The sequence below is a fragment of the Aspergillus nidulans genome, chromosome II, assembly GCF_000011425.1.
Source record: "Aspergillus nidulans FGSC A4 chromosome II".
NCBI lineage: Eukaryota > Fungi > Ascomycota > Eurotiomycetes > Eurotiales > Aspergillaceae > Aspergillus > Aspergillus nidulans.
This window is the reverse complement of record NC_066258.1, coordinates 1277919-1298436: the sequence shown is the minus strand read 5'-3', so window position 1 is coordinate 1298436 and position 20518 is coordinate 1277919. Positions and strand designations below refer to the sequence as shown.

The window sequence follows — 20518 nt, the reverse complement described above, 5'->3', positions numbered from 1 at the left end:
CAACGTGATGGTGGTGCGGAGAAGTCGGAGTAGTGGGGAAGGAGGAGGGTTGACTTGATCGAAAGGACTGGACCGAACAGGAGAAAGGCGCGAAATGCAGTCTATAAGAATGAAAAATCGGGATTAGAAGTGGACCTATCCGGTGTGAACCCTGTGGCAAGAACTCGATGGCAACCCTGAGGAGAAAAGGATTAAGATCTGATATCGTAAGGGTCGAGGTCATTGCCACTCGCCGTGTTTATTCGGGAGAGCATATTGATGCCTTAGGCAATGTTCACTTTTCCAGAAGTTTCAGCGTCACCTAGATCTAGAATAGATAAAAAAGTCGTGTCCCTTGAAAATCGCTAATAGCAGCTCGTTCAGATGATTATAGTACATTGCCTCACTGTCTATTTTGAAAATATAGTAATCTAGAAGAAGTCAGACCAATCATTCCCATCTTCCCCGTCACCACCCTCGTTTCCGTCATTGTCTGACCAGTGGTCTTCTGAAGACCAGCTGTCATTCCTTTCTTCTGGTGTCCACTCATCTCCGTACGGCCCAGTTGGAGCATTTCCTGACGAATTCTGCTCCATATGCGGTTGCGGTTGTGATTGCGGTTGGCTGGCCGTACTAGCTTGCTGTTGACCTTGGGCCGTTGCACCTCTGGACATCGCATCATAGCCTGCGATTGTACCTGCGCCAATGGCACCCGCAGCAGCGCCCTCAGCCATACCTCCAGCGGCGCCTCTCCCAACGGTCCCGGCGGCAGCTTCGCCTACAGCCCCAGCCTCGCCCGCGGCACCACCAGCGGCACCACCAGCTGAGAGATCACCGCCAAGTCCGGGAAACCACATTGGGAAAAACCCAAGGCCTCCGGAACCGCTGTGGCGACTAAAGTAGTCAAAGTCAATGCTGACGGCGGTGGCCAGCATAACGGCGCGCTGGTCCAGAGTCATGCCGGTGACCGAGGCACTCTGGTCCAGTTCTTGGGGGGACTTGCTGGCTGCTGAGTCCATCCGTAGAGCGTAGACACCCGTATCCGTGAAGATCTCCCGAGCAAATCCCACAAAGTCACGGTTAACAGAGCCGATCAATCGGCTGTTAGCGGAACGTAAAGAAAAATCCCAGGATAAGAAGGGCTCGTCGACGTACGCGAATTGGTTGTATTCGCCGAAATCTTGGTTCGCTCCCAACGCATGAGTTAGTTGCGTTTGCTGAGCATTTGATAGCCCGGTTTGTGCTAAAGGTATCTGCTGAGTTCCCATGTCGGTTGCAGAATTTGGCGAGTGATGATATGTGAAAAGATTGTATTTTCTTCGCAGTGGTGCCCATTGTTGTTGCGCTTCTCCAATGACTCGCATTTGGTCAAGTCCAAGCTGGGATATCCGGGCGTTGGTCGGATCTGCGGCCTGAGCAAGAGCACCGGGGCTTTGGGGTTGGAGGTTGTTCGAGGGGAGGTAAGGACTATGGGTGGCTTCGACGGGATCGTAGACTCGAATCCGTGAATTGATCCATGAGAATGGTCGATGGAACTGCGCACGTCAGTGGGTTCGCCAAAGTATTACTAGCACAATAACTTACACGGAGTACTTCATTTTCGTGTCTGTCAAACACATGTGTCACGAAGCTCCGATGTGTACGGAACCATTGTCGCGCCATCATACTAGCTATGCCCTTCTCTTGCTCTGCCATATACCCGACATGATTCCCTGCGGCATCTAGTATTACGTACTTATTGGCTTGCTCGAAGCCTCTGGTCAAGTCAGCCGTATATCTCCATAAACAGACATTTCCGACTCACATCATCACATTCATCAACTCGAGCTGCCGCTGCACGACAAGCCCGGAATTCGCGAGAATCCCGGTGGCGGGATGAGACTCCTTGAGTACCCCATGCGGGTCTTCAGGGAGATAGACAGGGGAGAGCAGGGTGTTCTTAGCGGGATCGTAGTTTTCGACAGGCGCGCCTGTGTTCGGTGTATCTGAGGGTGCTGGGCTTCTTCGAATTGGTGGTGGTCTTCGAATGGAATTTCTGGGACCGCGAGAGGACGGAGCGGGCGTGGCCCGTCTTCTCGCAAAGGAACTAGCGGAAGCCCTAGGACCCTGAACACGGCGCGCGACGGGAATTCGTAATCTGGACCTCCACATGTCAAGAACAGTAGTAGAGCATTAGATTTGTAGAGGAGCTATATGGAAAGGGATGTTGGTAGGAGGAGAGAGAAGGAGCTATATGTCAAAATCCCGAGTGACGAAGGGTGGCGGATTTAGCGGCGATAAGAGGGCAAAAGGACCTAGAACATTAGACAGCTACAAAGCCTCGGTTGTTCGCTGCTTTACAACGTCGAGTTTGAAATAATTGAAAACCGATAAATACTACAGCTTTAAGAGGAGATGCAGTAGGCGGATTCAGAGACATCAGCTTTAGCGGGATTGTAATATGGTTGCAGTCAATTCGTACATCAGAGCAAAAGTGCTCATGGATAGAAACGTGGCCCATAAAAAAAGAAGCATTCTCTATGATCAACCATCACAGAAGTCCCTTTCGAGCTAGCTCAACCTTGCGCGCAGCTTCCCCAGGCTTGTACCCTCCTTTCGAGACGCAGACGGCACTTCCTTCCCCCAGCTCGAACTTCTCCTCGACATCGGGATGCGGGCACGGGCAATGATGCGGAAAGTGAACGCAGGCAAGCGTGCCCGGACATAAATATTTATCGCATCGTGCTATATGAGAGTATGTTAGTCACATATTTGGTATAAAAAGCCCAAAGAAGTGCATGTTGTTGGTCAAGTCATACCTGCTTCCCACATCCCCTGATACCGCGAACTATCACTGGGAACATTCTGTTGACTAGCTTGCTGACGGTCTTGACCACCACCAAACATGTGCTCGAAGAACTGGAATTGTGCGCGGGCCATAGAGATCAGGAGGAGTAGGGCTCCGAGAGTTCGGAGCAGGTTGAATAACATCGTGGTGAAGCGCCAATGGCGAATATATTTGGGATTGAATACTGACAAGAAGACTTTACGGTGGACGAAATCTCTGATAGTTCATAGACCAATAACCATGGAAAAGGAAGGCAACGGTGAGAGGATAATTGTACACTTCAAAATGCCACCTTCCAACGGCCAGTATATGTGACACGTGACCATGCCAAGCTTTCAATCCCCAAGAAAAAAGTCGCTCCGGATCTCAGCATTGCCAACCCCAGTTTCCAATTCGGAGACAATCACACCATGATGCTTCCCAGGCTTTTGACGCCTCTCCGGTCTTTGGGCAGAGCAATCTCCTGCCCATCAGCACAATTAACTCGCCTACCGCAACAATCAACACCACAATTACTACCGCGGACGTTCTCCGCTTCGACAACTCCCTCAATTCTCACGAACCTTCCCCGATTCTCTCTCTCTCTCTCCCAGGTACGATACGCCTCCCACTCTGCCCAAGGAGCCGCAAACAAACACTCCCGTGACCCCGCCGGAAAACGACTCGGCGCGAAACGCACAGGCGGCGAGTACGTTGTCCCGGGATGCATCATCTTCCGACAACGTGGGACCAAGTGGTGGCCCGGCGAGAACTGCGCCATGGGACGTGATCACACCATCTACGCTACGGAATCAGGATACGTGCGCTACTACCTTGACCCGGAGCGTCACCCGGACCGGAAGTACATCGGTGTTGTCTTTGAAAAAGACGGAAAGCTGCCTACGCCAAGGAATGCGCCGACGCGCCGCAAGTTGAACCGGGTTGCCGTGCCCATGATGACGCAGGTTGAGGAAACTCAGTCGGATCTGACGGTCGTCACAGGTGACAACGTTGGGACGGTCGTTGGGGCTGTCGCGAGTGTGGATGCTGGCGCTGGCACGCAGCTGCGCCCTGGATACATGTGGCGCGAGGCGAACTGGCAGATCGGTCGTGCTGCTGAGAAAGCGGGAATTACTGCTAGGCCACACAAGCGAAAGAACAGATGGCTGGCTTGGAGAAAGAGACAGGCTAGGGCCGAGAGGGCTGCCCAGATGAAGAGCTTGAAGAACAAGAAGAAGTCGTCAAAGAAGGCCAAGCGATGATTCAGTTTGCCTCGTTGCAATCATTACAATTGCTCTCACTCGGGACTGGTGTTCTCTGTATTATAGGAAGATATTATGCCAAAGCCTTTGTTCAATATAGTTTTATTTTCTCTTAGATTGTGTCCCCAGCAAAATGCAACGTAAAAGCCATAGTTAATAAATAGAAGGGAAAAAAGGTCGCATAACAATCAACGGGGTATATTGTGCTAGTAAAGGTTTCTGCTCTTAAACGCCTTATGCTGCCACATAGAACACCAGACTGAATGGCAACCATAAGATTACAATAAGTGAGACAATAATTCACTCCGGGCAAGTCAATAATTTACCAGCCGTCCAAGAATCAAACTCTGACAGACAAACTCGTTGCCCACAACCCGGACATTGCTATTTAGGCCCAGGTCATCTCCACTGATTGTTTCTGTGAGCCTATAATTTTTCCGTCTTTTTGATGGCAGGGATCCAGCCGCCAAAACCTTGGCTGCTTTGTCGTCGTCATCAATATAGACCCAGTCCCAAGATGTTTCCTGCCCGTCCTGTAGCTGCTTCTGGAGGGCTGCCCGGGCAGATTGTATATCAGGAACACGTTTGATTTTCGATGCACCCAGAGCATATGTTAGGAAGATGTAGGCTTTTCTTCGTTCCTCGTCTACCTTCCCGTTGCGGCCTGTAATAAGCAAGACAGATTGCCCGTTTAGAAGATTTGGCCGCGATGAGATAGTCTTGGAGAGTCGTGCTCTAGTCGCCGGGTAGGGCGTGAGGATTCTCGACTTCGTTGCCCCATTGAGGTATGATGATTCACCAGCAGGGAGAAGGTACATTTCCCAATCCATTACCTGGCCTTTAGCAACGCAATCCTCTACCCAACGGTCTGAGAGACAAGGAATATTGAGAGCCAGTGCCTGCATGTATTTCGGACGACGGGAGTGTTTGTCTGCGATTAGACACGCAAAGCCAGCATTTTCAACACCAGGTTTAAGACGAAGATGAGAATCCAGTTCTGTTGGCTGGGAAGCTGTTGCTCCCGTCGGCGTTGCAATTGGGGCATATGATGGAAGCTCAAATAATTCGTTGAAGCCATCATCTAAAATCCGTCCATCATTTTCCAGGATCATCTTTGTAACGCGATATTTGGCCTCGCTCTTATCACCATAGGACACGGCAAATACCATGCCGGAAAATAGGCCATCTGAGGGACGGAGGCTGCGAGATAGCCTTGTGCTAGGTGGAGTTTGTGCGATGCGTCTGTCTGGAGGAGTTTGTAGTCTGCTCATTAAGCCTTCAGAGCCGGAAGTGTAAGTATAAGGCCGATCCCTTATTTTGTTCCACAGTATAGTATCCAAGTAAATTCGTGAGACAGGAACATTAATAACATTCTCAGGGCCTACTAGCCCACTGTTCGTAAGGCTCTTGCGTTGTTTTGGCCCTACAACAAGCGTCGCATGCCCATATATGTCTGTGACTGCGTTAACGGCATCTTCTGCGCTGAGCTTATGCGCAAACCCTCTGATAATGTGCGTAATCTTGGGAATATGTGGCATATCAACTTTAACAGCATCGCCGATTCGCAACTCAAGCCTCTTGACAGCACCTTTTGGCACTTCAACTGGGGCACTGTCTTCGAACTTGACCATGTACTGATCCTGTGATGTCCCAAAAGGCGTTCCTAAGCAAACTGCTGGATAATAGGCCCTCTTTTGGCCCCTCCAAGGTGCAAGAACCTGGTTTGGTACCAATATAGAATTATCAGGGGGAGGTCGCTGGCCTATATAGCCCGTGCTCTCCTCAATAGCCAGGTTACTACTTGGTGCTTCATGAATTGGAGTCGAGGTAATTTCCACATGGGCTCGAGATGGAACAGGCGTGGGTTGAGGTGCCTCTTGTAGCTCTGGCTTCGGCGCCGGTGGAGGCTGACGCTCTCGAGCTTGTGAGCGGGCAAACAGTTTAGACCTTTCTTTACTTGATAACCGGAATTTAGGAGAATCTTCCGTGTCCCAGATAGACCCGGCCCTTCTTGAAGGTTTCGGCCGCCGTAAGGATGTGCTTTGACGCTGGTTCGTGGGGTTTGCGGGTTGCGAGGGCAAAGCCAATACCATCTCATCATCCTCCCGTGGAGGAGTGAAGTGAGATTCTGCGCGGGGCGTAACAGGAATGATTGGATCCGACGCTGGGATATTCCGACCATCATTGCTACGCCGCTTCTTTCGTGGACGAATGGGAGACTGTGCAATAGCATCCCTAAATTCATAGTCTTCAACAGACATGATGTCGATATTGACATCAATAGTAGCCCCAACTTGAGGAGAAGCATCGGCCGCTATTTCCGTCAGAGCCCTCCGCTGCCTTCCGCTTGGGCTTGATAGGATCTTTGAATTGAGCAAACGTTTAACTGGAGATGAGCTTTGAGACATAAATTGATGTGGCTTATGGGCATCTTCCATTGCCTTTGGATATGGAAGAGGCAAATCATCATCCTCCTGATTTGCAGCGTCGTTGTCCCCATCACTCATCCAGGCCCCGTTATCCAAACGGGTTGGGCTAGTCTCTGGAATAGTGGCAAAATGTGGTAGATCGTTAGATGCTCTTTGTCGGCGATGAACAGGGGTTTCCGCGACACACGACGGCATTGAAGAAGATTTTTCTCGGGCGCCGAAAATCAGCGCCATGTTCCCATTCTCGGGTTCGTTTGTTGCTTTCCTCAAGCGATGCATATTTGCATTTGCACCCCCAGACCCCTCCAGAGATGGATTTGATATCCTCGCTATATCGGCGATTTCTGGGCGAAGAATGGCAGAAGGGGCATTCTGACTACAGATCTGAAGTTCTTGGGCAAAAGGCTGATCAGCAGGTGATAATATACCACGCCCGTGTCCCGCCGCTGCCACGCTTTGCCACTGAGGGCCGCGAAAGCGGGTTTGGCCTTGATCACTAGGGCTTCCCACAATTGTCCGGTCGGCTGGTTTTACATCATCACGCTCAGGAGACCACTGTGAATCTTTCACCACGGAGATTGGTGAAGATCTAACCACGTCAACTGTACCGGGATTCAGGTCATCGTTTCGTACAGGTGTGTGTCCGCCTGAGACTGTCTGAGCAGGCATTCTATGAGTGCCGGTCAAACCTTCATGCAAGGAAAGAGCTTGAGAAAGCCGGTCATGAGCGCTCCCAGTGTGTGGTATGATAGCCGGTGGATCATCGCAATTTTCCTTGTCCTCTTCTGTTGAGGGATGGGGAACCTGAGATTGCGGCGTAGGCCTTGGTAACTCCTCTTCCTGTTCTGTCTCTTCTTCACTCGTCCCTACAGCCTGTAGGTCATAACTAATCCCTTCCTGCTCCAGCTGAACTGCCGCAGTAGAGTTTCCCTCCATATCGCACCGTTTCGTTTTCCGCGATAATGAGGTGGCTCGTCTTCTTTTCCGTGCTTCGATATCGCTAGGAGGCCTTGCAGAAGCCGAGACCATCGAAAATTGTGCGGCATTCTCCTCATCAGTCCTCCCTTCACGTTTCCTGCGCTCAGTGTAAAGAGGCTCCTTGCCGAATCCACCGTCGCTGCAGCCATCAGAATATATATGGTCTGCGGAACGCGTCATTCTTCCCCTAGCCATGTCATTTCTACTTGTCTGTGATTCTCTCAGCGTGACATAGTTGAGCTGCGTGTCCGACGAGTCACGAGGAAACGTTGCCGCGATATTGTTTAATGGGGAGGAAAATGACGGCGCAAGCGGGCGGTTTTGTATCGGGATATTGGGCGACGGCCGATCAGACAAGAGATCCGATTGTAAGCCATTTACAAGGGGAGACGAAGGCGCCTGCGTGGCCTTAAATACTTGACTCAATGCCATTACCCCGCTTGCTGACTCGAGGTCAGATGCTAATGGGTTTCGAGAGACTAAAGGAGAAGCCGTAGAATCAGTCTCAAGTTGACCCTGCTTCGTCGCCAAAGGGGTCTTCGCAAGGAACCGTTGAGACTCGGGAAAATTATTGCGCTCATATGAGAGAGGCGAGGACTCTCCTAACTTGGAGCTGTTTTGATCGTCATTCTCGTCAGTATTCGGTGCTTGTAATTGAGCAGCGTCGAAGCCAGAAAGCAGGTCTAAATTGCCACTACCGCCTTCTTGCAAAGTCATGAGCGTATTTCGGTCAAGAAGATTGCTGTCAGGTTCCTCGTTTCCAGCCTCTTTGTTCTTCCGGATGATTTCGTCGTATACCGACTGGGATATGACCTGGGTGTCTGAAGGTATGGTCTCGGCAGAACCCATTTTTGCAGCAGCTTGCCCCGTAGAAGAGGGCTGTGTTGCTCTTTCAGGAGACGGTTGATTCGTGTCTAGCGGCTCTGTAACATTATGGTTTGTATCCAGCCCTATGGAGCCTCCATGCACGGGGGACTCGCCGGTCACTTTTGGAGGAGCGGAAGTCACAATGTGATCGTTCGGGATCGGCACAGTTATTGAATCATGAGAAACTGGTGAACTACAGTTCCCAATTGCGTCAGGATACTTGAAGAGTTGCTGAGAATCCTTAGGCAAAGGAATGGAGTTGGTTAGTTGCAGGGATCGTTGGCCAGAATTTAACCTGTAAGAACTCACTAAACCCAGCGCGTCGCGTTGCAGCTTTGCGATATCAATGCTCCAGCTGTCGTCCTGCGTTTCCATCATCATTTCCACCAGTTTAACAATTTATCAAAGAAGAAGGTTCGGACATTGTTTCTCTGCCTTTTTTACAGCTGCCGAAGACTTGCAGAATGCTCCGAGATGTGGTCATTTCAAATGAAGTGGTCGGAACCAAACGCGAGAACGCGTCGACCACGTGATTAGCTACTGTAATATTGCCACTTTTGGTTAGAAGCATATACCGACATTTAGCATTCTTGATCTTAGAGAAGCTGAGTAGAATTTAGAGGATATTGTGGAGTATATGGAATAGCGACTTCTTGTGTGAATCTGCACTGGATTGCGAATGAACTTGACTTCCAGGTATCAAGCCTTGATATGCCTCAATCGTTACGAATAGTTACACCAACTTCAAGACACTAGAGTTCCGTCTTTCCAGAATTTGCCATAATCAATCACGAGTACGATTCGGTACCCAGCGCCTAATGATGAGCTCTCTCACAGAGTAACGAGATAACAATGCTCCAATGTCGATACTGGACGAAGCGGCATCCAGCATCTGGGTTGGTGGTGGGACTTCCACGTAACAGACCACAAGCGTCTTCTTCACCTGGGCCTGAACACGATTGACACAGTGAAACCACCACCAGCTGCGTGACTGTTTACGAGCGCACTCTGCTTTGCGGTCTTTTGTTTCAGACCAATATGGATGGTCATACGATGGAATCACCACGACAGCGAACTCGGCATGCGAGAAAACGGGTCCTCGGTAGTATAGGAGATAGTCCACTCCGAATTTTACACCGGAGCGTACAACCCATCCTAGAGAGCGGAAATGGTGGTACACAACGTAAGAGACAAGGAATGGGTCGTCGGTTTTCAAGTCCATCGATAGATCCCGGGGAGGCGAATATGAATGGTGACAAAGCGTTCTAAGTAAAGAAGTAGGGGAGAGCACGGTCTTGAGGTCATGGTCAAAGATGTGCAAAGCGCCTAATCCGTATACGAGGAAAAATGCTTCCTCGTTGGAAAGTTGGAGGTGTTCTTCATTTGTTATGGCCAGTTCCCCAGAAGGGTCACGCAGATTGATGACTGTGCGGTCTGCGGTGTCCCCTTCAACGGTAGCAAATCGAACGTTTTTGCTAGCAGCCTCCCTATCTCGTTCTGCCAATTGCCGTGCCTCGAGGAACTTGGATTCTCTCGCCTTTTTTACAGAAAACTTTTCTGTAGTTATGGCAGCGCCATTCGTGACGCCGGAAACGGATAACAGATCGGCCTGAGCGTCCAGAAGTGTACGACCTTCTCTTGCAGCAGCTTCCGCTTGAAGTCGTTGTTCGATGATTAGCTTTTCCGACCTTGCTCGCTGTAGTTTCAGTTCACGTCGCTCGGCCCTTCGCTGGCGAGTAACCTCTTCACTGGTGACGCCGCCGAGCAGTCCTCTCCGCGTTTTCTCTTGTTCCAGCCAGGTTGGCTCACTTCTACTTAGACTTCCCTTTCCAAAGAAACCCATTTCCCACAAAGCTCGGACGGTCTTCTCGTCGGTAACATGAACCGACGACGTATTTAAGTCGAAATAGGCAGAATGGACATGATCGTGAGGAGGGGCAATAAAGTAGGTGAGGTAAGAGAGTAGTACACTGATAACAGAAAGTGGGTTGTGCAGGATTAGAGGAGGAAGAGGGTGAACAGGAAGAGGGAGAGGGAAACGGTGAATGTGCCTATAGTCTGGCCTTTGGCGTCTCGGTGGCCGAGGCTTTGCAGGAACAGCTTGATCCGGGGCAGAGGGAGCGATATTAGATGGTTGGGAAGTCATTGTGAAAAACTATTCAATTGAACTCTCAGTATCTACTACGGAATGAATAATCAGCAAGGCATTTCTTCATTACAGCGAACATCTCGTGCCTCAGAAAGAAGTGATGCGATATATGTTCCTCAGATACCGTTGTAGTCTGAATAAAAGCAATCATCGACAGCAGCGAAGAAATCAAGGTTGCTACTGCCTTAGCTTTAAATGGCGTCATCACCGGAACAATCGCAAACACCCCTTCTGAGTGCCAGAGATTCTAGAATGAGGCTTACCAGAAAAGCTGTGTTTCTGGGGTATCAAGCCCGACGGGATAGCCAGCACCGCGGAGGGGGACAGGAGATTTGATTGGGCTAGCGATGAGTAACATGCACTACATCAAGTGTCATGTTGAAGTATTGGGATGTTTAAGCTTAATCAACCTCATCCATTTACTTCTGTCATCGACATCGTCCTCAAGTTCTTCGTTGGGGTGCGGAAGTAAAAAAAATTAAACCATCAGCGACTCAGCGCGGTTAAAAAGGGCTATGGTGATGACTCAGCCCAACTAAATGGTCCGTGCACCGCTCAATCTTCCAAAAATTTCCTGCACCGCGTCAAGTCTTGTCTAGCAGAGCTACAGATTGCGCAGTTCAATTTTGAGTTTACTTCAAGACCTATCCGTCAAGTGAGCCTCCCTAATTGATACTAATTATCTCTGTCACAAACGGCTAACAATGTTTATAGGATGCATCTTATGGTATGTACCTAAACCCCGTCCTTCAGACCGCCGGCATTATACCCTTCGACTGCTTTTGCGTGCGGGCTCGATGCTTTTTTCGTGCAAGTACTAAGACCTCAATCAGTATACTTTGGACCAGGATGGAAAGCGGGTTTATACCCTGAAGAAGGTCACTCCCACCGGGGAGGTCACAAAGAGCGCTCACCCCGCTCGCTTTTCTCCGGACGACAAGTATTCTCGGTAAGCTCCCGACTCAGCAAGAACTCGATTGTACTTGTGTTTCTCAGAAGGTGCTAACAGTTATTTAAAAAAAGTCACCGTGTTACGCTGAAGAAGAGATATGGCCTTCTGCTTACCCAGCAGGCTGGTATGTTGATTAGTCCCTTTTAATGCCTAAAGCAAAGGCTGACTAGTATCTTTAGACAAAGAGGCTGCGCAGCTATAGAGCCGGAGAAGTCAATATGACGGAGTAATATAAAAAGGGGGTTTCTGCTTCATTTGCTGGCGAATGGTGTTCAATACGGATCAAGATGATACGAGATTTTCGGATTTTCCAATACCAATCACTTCGTTCAAGGCAGCTTCACTCATCGTATACGTAAACAGACATTGTCATTGCTTCTGGCTATATAGTCTATGAGTCATTCACATCATAAATATAACCCTAATTATACCCGGAGACTATCATAACTTTTGTGCACCAAACTCCGTTCCACATAATGCATTTAAAGGGAAGAAGAGTATCACCGCTTCCTGGAGTTGACATGCCTACCGGCTCCAACCCTAATACGACCGGTCTGCTTGTTTCGTTCCCCAGTGAGGATGCCCGGAAGGTAATCTTCATCCATCAGGTCTCGTTCCCGACGAAGCTTCCGACTTTGTTCCGCGGTGGCCCGGACATACTCCTTTTGATCTTCGGCGAAAATCAGCTCTGTGCCCCAGCCGCCTTTACCACCACCACCCTTCCACTTCCCGCTGGCGCTGCCATGGACAGGCTTAGGAACGCTAAACACATTTCCTCTGTTGTTCCACTGCATGTTTTTCTTCAAATGCATCTTGAACTGCCCGCTAGAATCGGTTGTGCAGGATACACGCGTGAGAGTATCTCCGCCACATCGTGGGCAGAACTGTTTGTTCATATCCTTAGTCGTAGAAAAGCAGGCATGGCAGCGTTTGATGAAAGACTTCAAGTGTGAAATTCTTTGCAGTGTAGCTGTGGATAAGAGGTTAAGGTTCATTTGTAGCAGCACGTTTTGACACTGAGATTGTTAGTTACGTCTCCAGCCTAAGAGCTGGGTTAGGGCTGAAACTAACCGCAAAATCGGTTGTCATTGTAGCAACTTGCATTACCTTGACCTCAGAAGCGGCGGTCGCGTCGCCAACTTCGTCGCGGGCTTGTCGCTTCTTCAGGTTTGACGGGGTAATCCACTCGCCGCCATCTGACTCAGAGGCTGCTCCGTCTTCCACCTCTCCGGCCTCATCTTCATCTTGAGAATCTTGAACGGCCAAATCAGCCGCCTGATTATCTTCTGCTGCTTCGGGTTCCGCCCCCCTCGGATGCTCAGTGTTAGACTCGTCCTCCTTGGTCTCAAGTGTCGTGGCCTTTAGGTCTTCAGTGACCTCCTTCACTGCGGGGTCTTCAGCAATCTCGTCCGTTGTCGCAGTACCTTCGGGTTGCTGTCCCCCTTGCTGTTCGACCGGCTTCACAGGAGGTTTGCCGTTCACTCGCTTCTGTCCGGGCACGCTACGCAGTCGCCAATCTCCACCGTTCCTTTCGCACTCAAGCTCATATGCTAGAGCCAAGACCTCGATATCGGTCCTGCTCAGCACGGCCCTGTCGCCGGTTTTTTTCGCGAACTCGCTCAGCACAGCGAAACTTTTGGGAGACGGGGTGCGTTGTTTGAGGAACGGTAGGTACATCGTTTCAAGTCGCTGGCGCGCATCGGGATCACGGATTTCAGCGACAACAGAGGGCGTGGTAACGAGTTCTTCGCATCTTGACAGTAAGGTAGAAAGCGGGGGGTTATTCTTAAGGATGGGACCGGCGTCAAGGACGATCGTGTGAACCGATTTTGTGGTGGTATTTTCTACCATTTTGAATAGTTTGACGTTTAGAAAAGACCAGATACCTCAATCTAGATTCAACGCAGCGTGAGGACTCTGGTGTTGCGGGGCGTGAAGTTTGCGGTGGTAGTGGGTTTGAAATTGTTGGAATTTTTAGTGGCCCGTGCGGTGCCTTTTATCTTATCGGAACTCTACAGGAGCAGTGCGCAGAGTAGACTCACAGTATACTAGGCTCTCCAGCTATGAATCACAACTCCTCAACCGTGTTACTTATTGTCTATTCAGACGTTGACCATTTTCTCAAACATATAGCTTGTGAATTCAGCTTGACTAACCAGCACAGGTTTCAGTAAATTTCGATTTGCTCTACCCTAATCATGCGGCTGACAATATATACTGTACCCAACCGTCATGCTCAAGGGCAACCTTTTCTTTCAGTTATCCTATTCTACTCTGCTCGGACTGTGGCTAGCCCTTATACATGGTTTCTTCTAAGCATGACAGTATAAATGGCTGTCACCTGACGTTCGCCCGTTGTTGGTAAGTCTCCTCGAAAGCCGCGCGGCTGTTGCTTGAGATGATACTTATCGCTTTCACGAACAGCAAAGGATCTTTTCAATTGACTAGCTGATCCTAAGATAGTGCGAGTCCGCCCTTAATGATATATACACCTAGATACGGTGGAGGACGAAGAGCTCCAGATACGGAAATTGGACGTCACGTATGCTGCTCGGAGAATTCGACACGTGTGAGATTCAATCGGATGACAGCAGACATTCAGGCCTAACCAGACAGCCCTATGTTTGCTTGCTGAAGTTCCAGACCAGATGGTCAGGAAAGCCGCAGTTCTCTGGAAACCCAAGATGATACATCCACTTTCTTCCCACGAATCAGGATATCTGTTCGGCTATTTTTCCCAAGAATTCGTACCTTGAATTAAACACCAGGAATAGAAAATGGAGTTCTTTCAGGATAACATGCATGTGCATGCGCCACGACGCTGCACAAGCCGACGATATCGAGGTATCGCGTTTGACAGGTCCCAACACCTTGACTCCAACGATATGGATAACCCAAGACGACATACTGTTCCGGGACAAAGTCTGGACAAAGATAAGTCTGCATTATGTCTCAGTCAATTCATATTCTCGGGCGTGTGTTATATCATGGACAGGCTTGCCGAAAGCATATCACCCATCAGTTCCTCCGTCACAGCCCTTCCAGGATCAGGAACGGCTGCATGTAACTTCCTGCAAGACTCACTCTTCGAGGTATAATGCAGAGCAGCAAACTTACCGGATTAGCCTACGATATGCCCTTTGCATGGGACGTACACCACGTGAGACCGGTCTTCGTCCATGCAGCAGCAGAGTTTTGAAATGTCCAGTTTTTGGCTGTCCAATGAACATCTCTTACTCGCCAATCTTTTCCCGACAGTACAAGACATTAGCAGTGGCTTATACGACTCGTCACTTAATTCAGCACCAGTCCCCGGAGAAAGTTTGATTTCCTAGCATTTGTGGCCATCAGGTGCAGCCCTGTCAGTCAATCTGAGTCCGTATCTGGGCAACCCAACTTTGAAGTATTTCCTCATTTGACTGTAGCTTTGGTTGTATGCTTTTTCTCGCTCTTGCTTTATTGTCTCTTCAGGTATTGCTTTCCTTCAGTCATTTTACTCGAAAGATGGGCTGCGTTCAAGCCGCTTAGTGACCTGTTCGTTATCCATTTCCATTGACGCCTCTGTCCACAAGATGCTGTGTGCTTATCCTACGCCTGTTTCTCGTCATGTTCAGGCTTTTCCGGTTCTTCATTCGATGTTTTCTCCAAACCCTTTGCATTTTATGTTATATCTCCTGCAGCTCCTGTTATACCGATGATAAGGCCTAGCCTGAACAGTCAATAACTCAACCAGAAGTCGTTTGTTGACTCTATTCATGTGCAAGAATGGCAGTATCACTTCGATATTGGATCATTCCTCGCAACCACCAAGTGAAGAATTACCTTTCTCCTTCCGGAACTCAGGGTTTGGTTATCAGTATCGTCTTTACTAGCCTTGCGGCATTCTTAGTCCTCGCTCGAGTATACACCCGGACAAAGCTGATCAAACGGATGGAAGCTAATGACTGGGTGATAATAATTGCTTTGGTACAGCATATGACAAACTTACAACTACAACAATTGCTAATAAATCTAGACAGATCCTCTCATTCTTCTTCATGTCTTCCTTTTTAGTGGAAGCCTTAAACGGTATGGGCATGCACTTGGTCGACATCCCCACTCCGATCCTCTTAAAGCAGATGAAGGTACCGATATAAGCCGTACGGCTCAATTGACCGTGATCTAACAGATGAGCTGAACAGGCCTTCTGGTTAAGCATCCCTTTTTACAACGCCGCGCTCCTCTGCGCGAAGGCATCGATTCTGATGCAATACTTTCGCGTCTTTCCGTCCAGATGCATGCGCCGCATTTGCTGGACCATGATAGGGATCCTCGTCACATACGGCACATGGGCTGTGCTTAGCGGGTTCTTGAACTGCATACCAGTAGCACGTTTCTGGGACCCAACAATCCCGGGATCATGTCTCAGTTCGAAGGCTCTGTGGTTCTCCAATGCTTCAATGCATATTGCGACGGACCTTGCTATCCTAGTTATCCCTATACCTGCCTTGTATAGTCTTGATTTGCCAAGGAAGCAGAGAGTTGCTCTTATTGCAATTTTTGCGGTGGGGGGTTTGTACGTTTTCTGTTCCATGGTCGGTGTGTGCATCTGCTAATCCTGAGTAATTCTAGCGTCTGCATAACAAGCATTTGCCGTTTGATGTCCCTAAAAAGAATCGCTGACTCTTCGGACCCAACCTGTACGTCCCTCCATCAACCCAAAAAAACCCCTACTAACGACAAGCAGATGACAACGTCGGTGCCGCAACCTGGTCCGCAGTGGAATGCAACGTCGGCATAGTCTGCGCCTGCCTACCGACTCTGCGGCCCCTGCTTTCCCGTATGATTCCACAACTCCTCTCATCGCACAGCAACCCCAGATACAGATCGAAATCCAAGTCTAAGAGATTATCTCGGAGCCTAGCGCTTACAGTTGGGCAAGAACCCCGGCCGCCAGTTTTCTGGAGCATTGGGGGAATGGGCATTTCTACTACAATCACAACGCACATCAATGATTTGGAACATGGGAGTTGTGAGTGGGATGCGGATCAGTCTAGGCTTTTGGCCCTGAATGGGGCTGGGGCTGGGGCTGCGAAGCCGTGTGTTTATGTAGGGGGATCATGACAGTAAGTGTCGCGAGAGCATTGCCCGGACTGCTCCAAAGGCTGGGGTGGAACTGGAAGGAGACGGGGCTGATTAAATTGAGGATAATGCAACTGTCATTGGGGCACTGGTGAAAACAACGCATTCGTCACCCTCATCTCCATCCTCTCCTTCGGCAGGCAAGAAGTACGGAGTAGACTACGGGGCTTACTGTTGAGATTCGTGCCGGGTGGAGCATCAAATAGACGGAAGCCTCTTAATATATTGTATGGTTTGACGTGCCTAGAATCTAGATGTTGTCTGTTCAAGTGCATAGCCTGGAATTATGTAGGATTCGATTTTTATCCTTACACATGCCTCTATAGACGGACTCCGAACCCCGTATACAAAGAAGTCACCATTCTAAATGAGGTTCTTAATGCCCAAGCACTTCAACCCTAGCACCAAAATCATGCAAACCAAACTAGACACGGCCAAGCAGCGCGACAGCACCCCTCGACAGAAAACAAGAGTCACAACCTAAAAATCAGAAAACTCACGATCCACCTCTTCAAAGTAATCAAAGAACCCCTTAAACAGCTTGACACCCAGCCCAGGATCGCGACTCCCTGTGGTGGCGCGAATGCTATGCATGCTCAACTGTGGGATACCGACATCAATGGCCCTCATTCCAATCCGCGAGCTGGTCATGGGCCCAATGGTTCCGCCGCTTCGGGAGTCATTTCGGATTTGAAAGACCTGCAGCTGAGAGCCGCACTTTTCAGCAACGCGCTTGATGAAGCCGTAGCTGACACTGTCGGTAGTCATGTGGCCGTTTGAGTCTGCGGAGACGGAGACGCCGACATTGAGACGAGGCGCGTGGTTCTCGAGATAGACATTCAAGAAGTTGGGATTGACAGCGTGGATGACATCAGAAGAGATAAGGAAGCTCTTTGCAACGGTTTGGGCAAGGAGATCGGGTCCATATGATGTTGCAAAGGATTGTGCAATGCGTTCGATGACGCTAGACATGAAGTTGGAGCGGGCACCCTGACGGAGCAAGCTACCAATTTCCTCATCATCAAAGTAACCGACCATCTTGATGGAAGAGGGAGAGGTGTGGTCGGAGGTAGCCATGAGGGCTTCCTGTGCGGCGTAGCAGCAGAGCTTGTCATCGATGCGGCCGGCGAAGATAAAATCCTTGTCAATACCGCCGATACGTGCAGGCTGGCTGTCATAAAGTTCTAGCTCCCAGCTGAGAATGCTGCTGTAGTTTGTGATTCCAAGTTCCTTGGAGATCACTTTGATGAGTTTTGGGGGCTGCGTAGAGGCAAAGGTGCCGGGTTCGATGCCCTCGTCTGCCGCTGGAGTGGTAGACTGGAAAAGATCAGAGTTGTCGACTCCAATGATAGGTACCATCTGTGTTTCCTTGTTGAATGGCCCCTGCGAAGGAGCGCCAAAGTGTTCGGCTAGCGTTGGGATGCGAGCAATCGGCCAGTTCAACTTGACTAGCTTGGATTCAACCTTGCCGGTGCTAGCGTTACGAACGAGAACCTTCCCGCCGATAGACAAATCACGGTCCCACCATGTCTTGCCCAGACCGCCGGCATAAGGAGCAACTCCCATCTGAATGTATCCAGCTTTATTGGGAAGTTTTGAGACGGGCTTGAGCTTCGCCGTGAGGGCATCAATGTGGCCGGCGATGATAGCGAGGCCATTCCCACTCTTATACTCGGGGCCGACAGAGAACGCAATCAACGAGCTTCCATTGCGAGTCGTATAGTACTTTCCTCCGCGTTTGAGCTGCGGCGTCCATAATTCCCGCTCGGATAGGTACTTGTATCCCTTGCTTTCGAGTTGCTTAGAGAAGCCATCGACTGCGTGAAAAATGGTGGGATGCTCAGTCATAAAATCGCAGTAAGCCTGCGAGTAATCGTCGGGGTTGATTGCCTCTGGGATCGGGCTGGTGTGTGCGGCGGGGGTTGCAGTAGCAGTAGGAGGCTGGTAGTTGAGGTGGAGGGTTTCAGGCAGCTGGGCATACTGGCGGTAAGCCAAGTTAGACTCATGGTGGTGGATGTCAGACAGAATTTTCTTGGCCATATTCAAAAGATAAATAAAAATGCAATAGAAAGGCTAAGGATATGGAAACAAGAGAGATGGTGAAGAGGACATCGACAGAGAGGAGAGTTGGAGAAGAGCGAAGGAAGATGCGGTCATGCGGAGAACTGAGGAGTGACGCTTATCAGTGGCTGGGAGGCCGGGCCTGGCGATAACAGGCCCCGATATTGCAAACATCATACAAGTTATCTAGATACCATTTATCCCAACGCTTTTAGTGTCTAGTACAATTTTATATCGATTAACTTGATCCTACAAATGCATTCCAATTTACTTTACCGTCCGTGCACTCTTCCGTTATAGCAGGCCCTGTTGCGGTCTTAACTTCTCTACCATGTCGGACAATCGCAATCCTCACCGGCCCTGAATGTCCGTCGAAAGGCACGGAATAGTGATTTACTCCGGACTCCTTTGCAATCAAGACTCTAGATGCTGCAGGCCCAATCTGAATATGCACCTGGCTCGGCTCCGTGACCAGCACACTGACAAACACTCGATCCTGCGACACTTCTCCCGGATCCAATCCAGGCTGGCCCATATTCGGGTTATTCCCCGTCGTGCCATCAGCGCTTCCGGAGTGACTCGGGTTAAGTCGATACCAATACACGATCTTGTCCGTATATGAGAGAGGACGTCTAGGAGCGAACGAGGTTACCGTGGCGGGATTCGACGCGCGTTCGCGGAACATTGCACTCCGTCGACGATAGGCGTCGATATAATGAGGTAGAAATTCCCGCCAAGCGTCGTGGGGACATCCTTTCACGAACCATGATGCACCTTCTGGAATTCCTGGCTCGTAGATGGGTCCGATGTAATGCGCTTCTCCGTAGTCGTTCCAGCTAAGAATCTGCATAGAGCAGCCTTGTCAGCACTTTCGCGTCCAGAAGATTCTTTACTTACCTGAACCATTGCCGGCTGCAAGTCAATTACTTGTTGCCAGCGGTAGTGCCACAAATCATCGCCACGCCACAGCCAGTTCTTATTCCACTGGGGAAGGTTCGTGTAGAACCACGGAGAAACAGCCATCATGTACGGCTTGCCAGAAAGCGCATTCATCCATGCCTTGTCGCTTGACGTATCCTTCTCTTGTGCTCCAACCGGCCAAGCGTCCCAGCTGAAGGCACCGTCAATTGTACCGTGAACAGTGTAAAGTCGCGAAGGGGAGAGACTCGTCCACGACGGAACAAACACGCAGCCCGTAGCTTGTTTTATGGCTGGCCAGTCATCTGAGCTCTTCGAGCCCTCAAAGGTGGATACCAATGGTTTTCCCTTGTAAAGATACTGGGCTGGCCTGCCCTTGTACCTGTTGATTGTGCTGATGACCCGATCTACGGGCCATGCGCCCCCGGATTCATAGTCGAATGAGATGAAAAGTGAGAAGTCGCCTATTCTCTCCGCAGCTTCATAAGCTGTCTGCAGGACCTGGTCGGTGTAATCGTCTTGCGGAGCGATGTTTAGGGCGAATCCGTCTATGTGAGCTTCCTGGGCTGCGATGATATTGTGCTCCCACTCGGCCGGTGACATGGACCCTGCAACTCCAACCTGGACCGTCAACACGGCTTGAAGTTTCGTCTCCGGGGTTCACTTACCAGAAAATGGGCGAAGACACTCAGCGGCTCTGAGGAAGCGATAGGCGTTTGTGGCACATCCTGGGCAAAGGCAATCGGGGGCTGAGAATGCACTAATGGTAGAACTAGAGACATTGGTAAGAAATGTTGGATGAGCATTTTCTTGGACACTGATGATAAGAAGTAAAAAGTGATAGGATCATTGGAAGCTCTCTAACCATCCTAGCTTCTAGGACGTCACGTTGCACACACTTTCTTTCCATCAGGCATATTCATCAAGTATTGTCCATGAATTGGCTATACTTGACGCCGACCGAGTGGGCAAATGGAGAGACCTGAAAAAAGCAGC

General features: G+C 49.8%; 7 protein-coding genes across 7 annotated transcripts, besides 1 other annotated feature; 2 read left to right on the top strand and 5 right to left on the bottom strand.

The window, feature by feature from the left end:
- Positions 1 to 20518: part of a sequence feature (contig 1.145 856..176570(1)) that runs on past both edges of the window.
- Positions 371 to 2130, bottom strand: ANIA_08257 (scramblase family protein; the record flags this gene model as incomplete). The annotated part of the gene is made up of 4 exons (XM_676434.2): positions 371 to 1514; positions 1564 to 1585; positions 1715 to 1735; positions 1784 to 2130. 4 exons carry the CDS (start codon positions 2128 to 2130, stop codon positions 411 to 413), a joined length of 1494 nt encoding a protein of 497 aa, XP_681526.1. The 3' UTR covers positions 371 to 410.
- On the top strand, positions 3047 to 4047 carry ANIA_08256 (mitochondrial 54S ribosomal protein YmL2; the record flags this gene model as incomplete). Its single annotated transcript, XM_676433.1, has 2 exons — positions 3047 to 3065; positions 3113 to 4047. The coding sequence occupies 2 exons, from the start codon at positions 3047 to 3049 to the stop codon at positions 4045 to 4047; spliced, it is 954 nt and encodes a 317-aa protein (XP_681525.1).
- ANIA_08255 (uncharacterized protein) lies at positions 4362 to 10467 on the bottom strand (the record flags this gene model as incomplete). The annotated part of the gene is made up of 3 exons (XM_676432.1): positions 4362 to 8552; positions 8631 to 8684; positions 9157 to 10467. The coding sequence occupies 3 exons, from the start codon at positions 10465 to 10467 to the stop codon at positions 4362 to 4364; spliced, it is 5556 nt and encodes a 1851-aa protein (XP_681524.1).
- On the top strand, positions 11081 to 11757 carry ANIA_08254 (snoRNP complex protein nop10). The gene is made up of 5 exons (XM_676431.2): positions 11081 to 11125; positions 11185 to 11197; positions 11304 to 11419; positions 11494 to 11546; positions 11602 to 11757. Exons 2-5 carry the CDS (start codon positions 11186 to 11188, stop codon positions 11622 to 11624), a joined length of 204 nt encoding a protein of 67 aa, XP_681523.2. The 5' UTR covers positions 11081 to 11125; position 11185; the 3' UTR covers positions 11625 to 11757.
- ANIA_08253 (rRNA-binding endoribonuclease) lies at positions 11775 to 13356 on the bottom strand. Its single transcript, XM_676430.2, has 2 exons — positions 12494 to 13356; positions 11775 to 12438 (listed from the first exon to the last, which is right to left on the bottom strand). The coding sequence occupies exons 1-2, from the start codon at positions 13271 to 13273 to the stop codon at positions 11923 to 11925; spliced, it is 1296 nt and encodes a 431-aa protein (XP_681522.1). The 5' UTR covers positions 13274 to 13356; the 3' UTR covers positions 11775 to 11922.
- Positions 16795 to 18583, bottom strand: ANIA_11070 (M18 family aminopeptidase; the record flags this gene model as incomplete). Its single annotated transcript, XM_050611247.1, has 1 exon — positions 16795 to 18583. One exon carries the CDS (start codon positions 18581 to 18583, stop codon positions 17024 to 17026), a length of 1560 nt encoding a protein of 519 aa, XP_050467293.1. The 3' UTR covers positions 16795 to 17023.
- ANIA_11064 (glycoside hydrolase family 71 protein) lies at positions 18843 to 20328 on the bottom strand (the record flags this gene model as incomplete). Its single annotated transcript, XM_050611245.1, has 4 exons — positions 18843 to 19211; positions 19257 to 19448; positions 19502 to 20143; positions 20191 to 20328. The coding sequence occupies 4 exons, from the start codon at positions 20326 to 20328 to the stop codon at positions 18843 to 18845; spliced, it is 1341 nt and encodes a 446-aa protein (XP_050467292.1).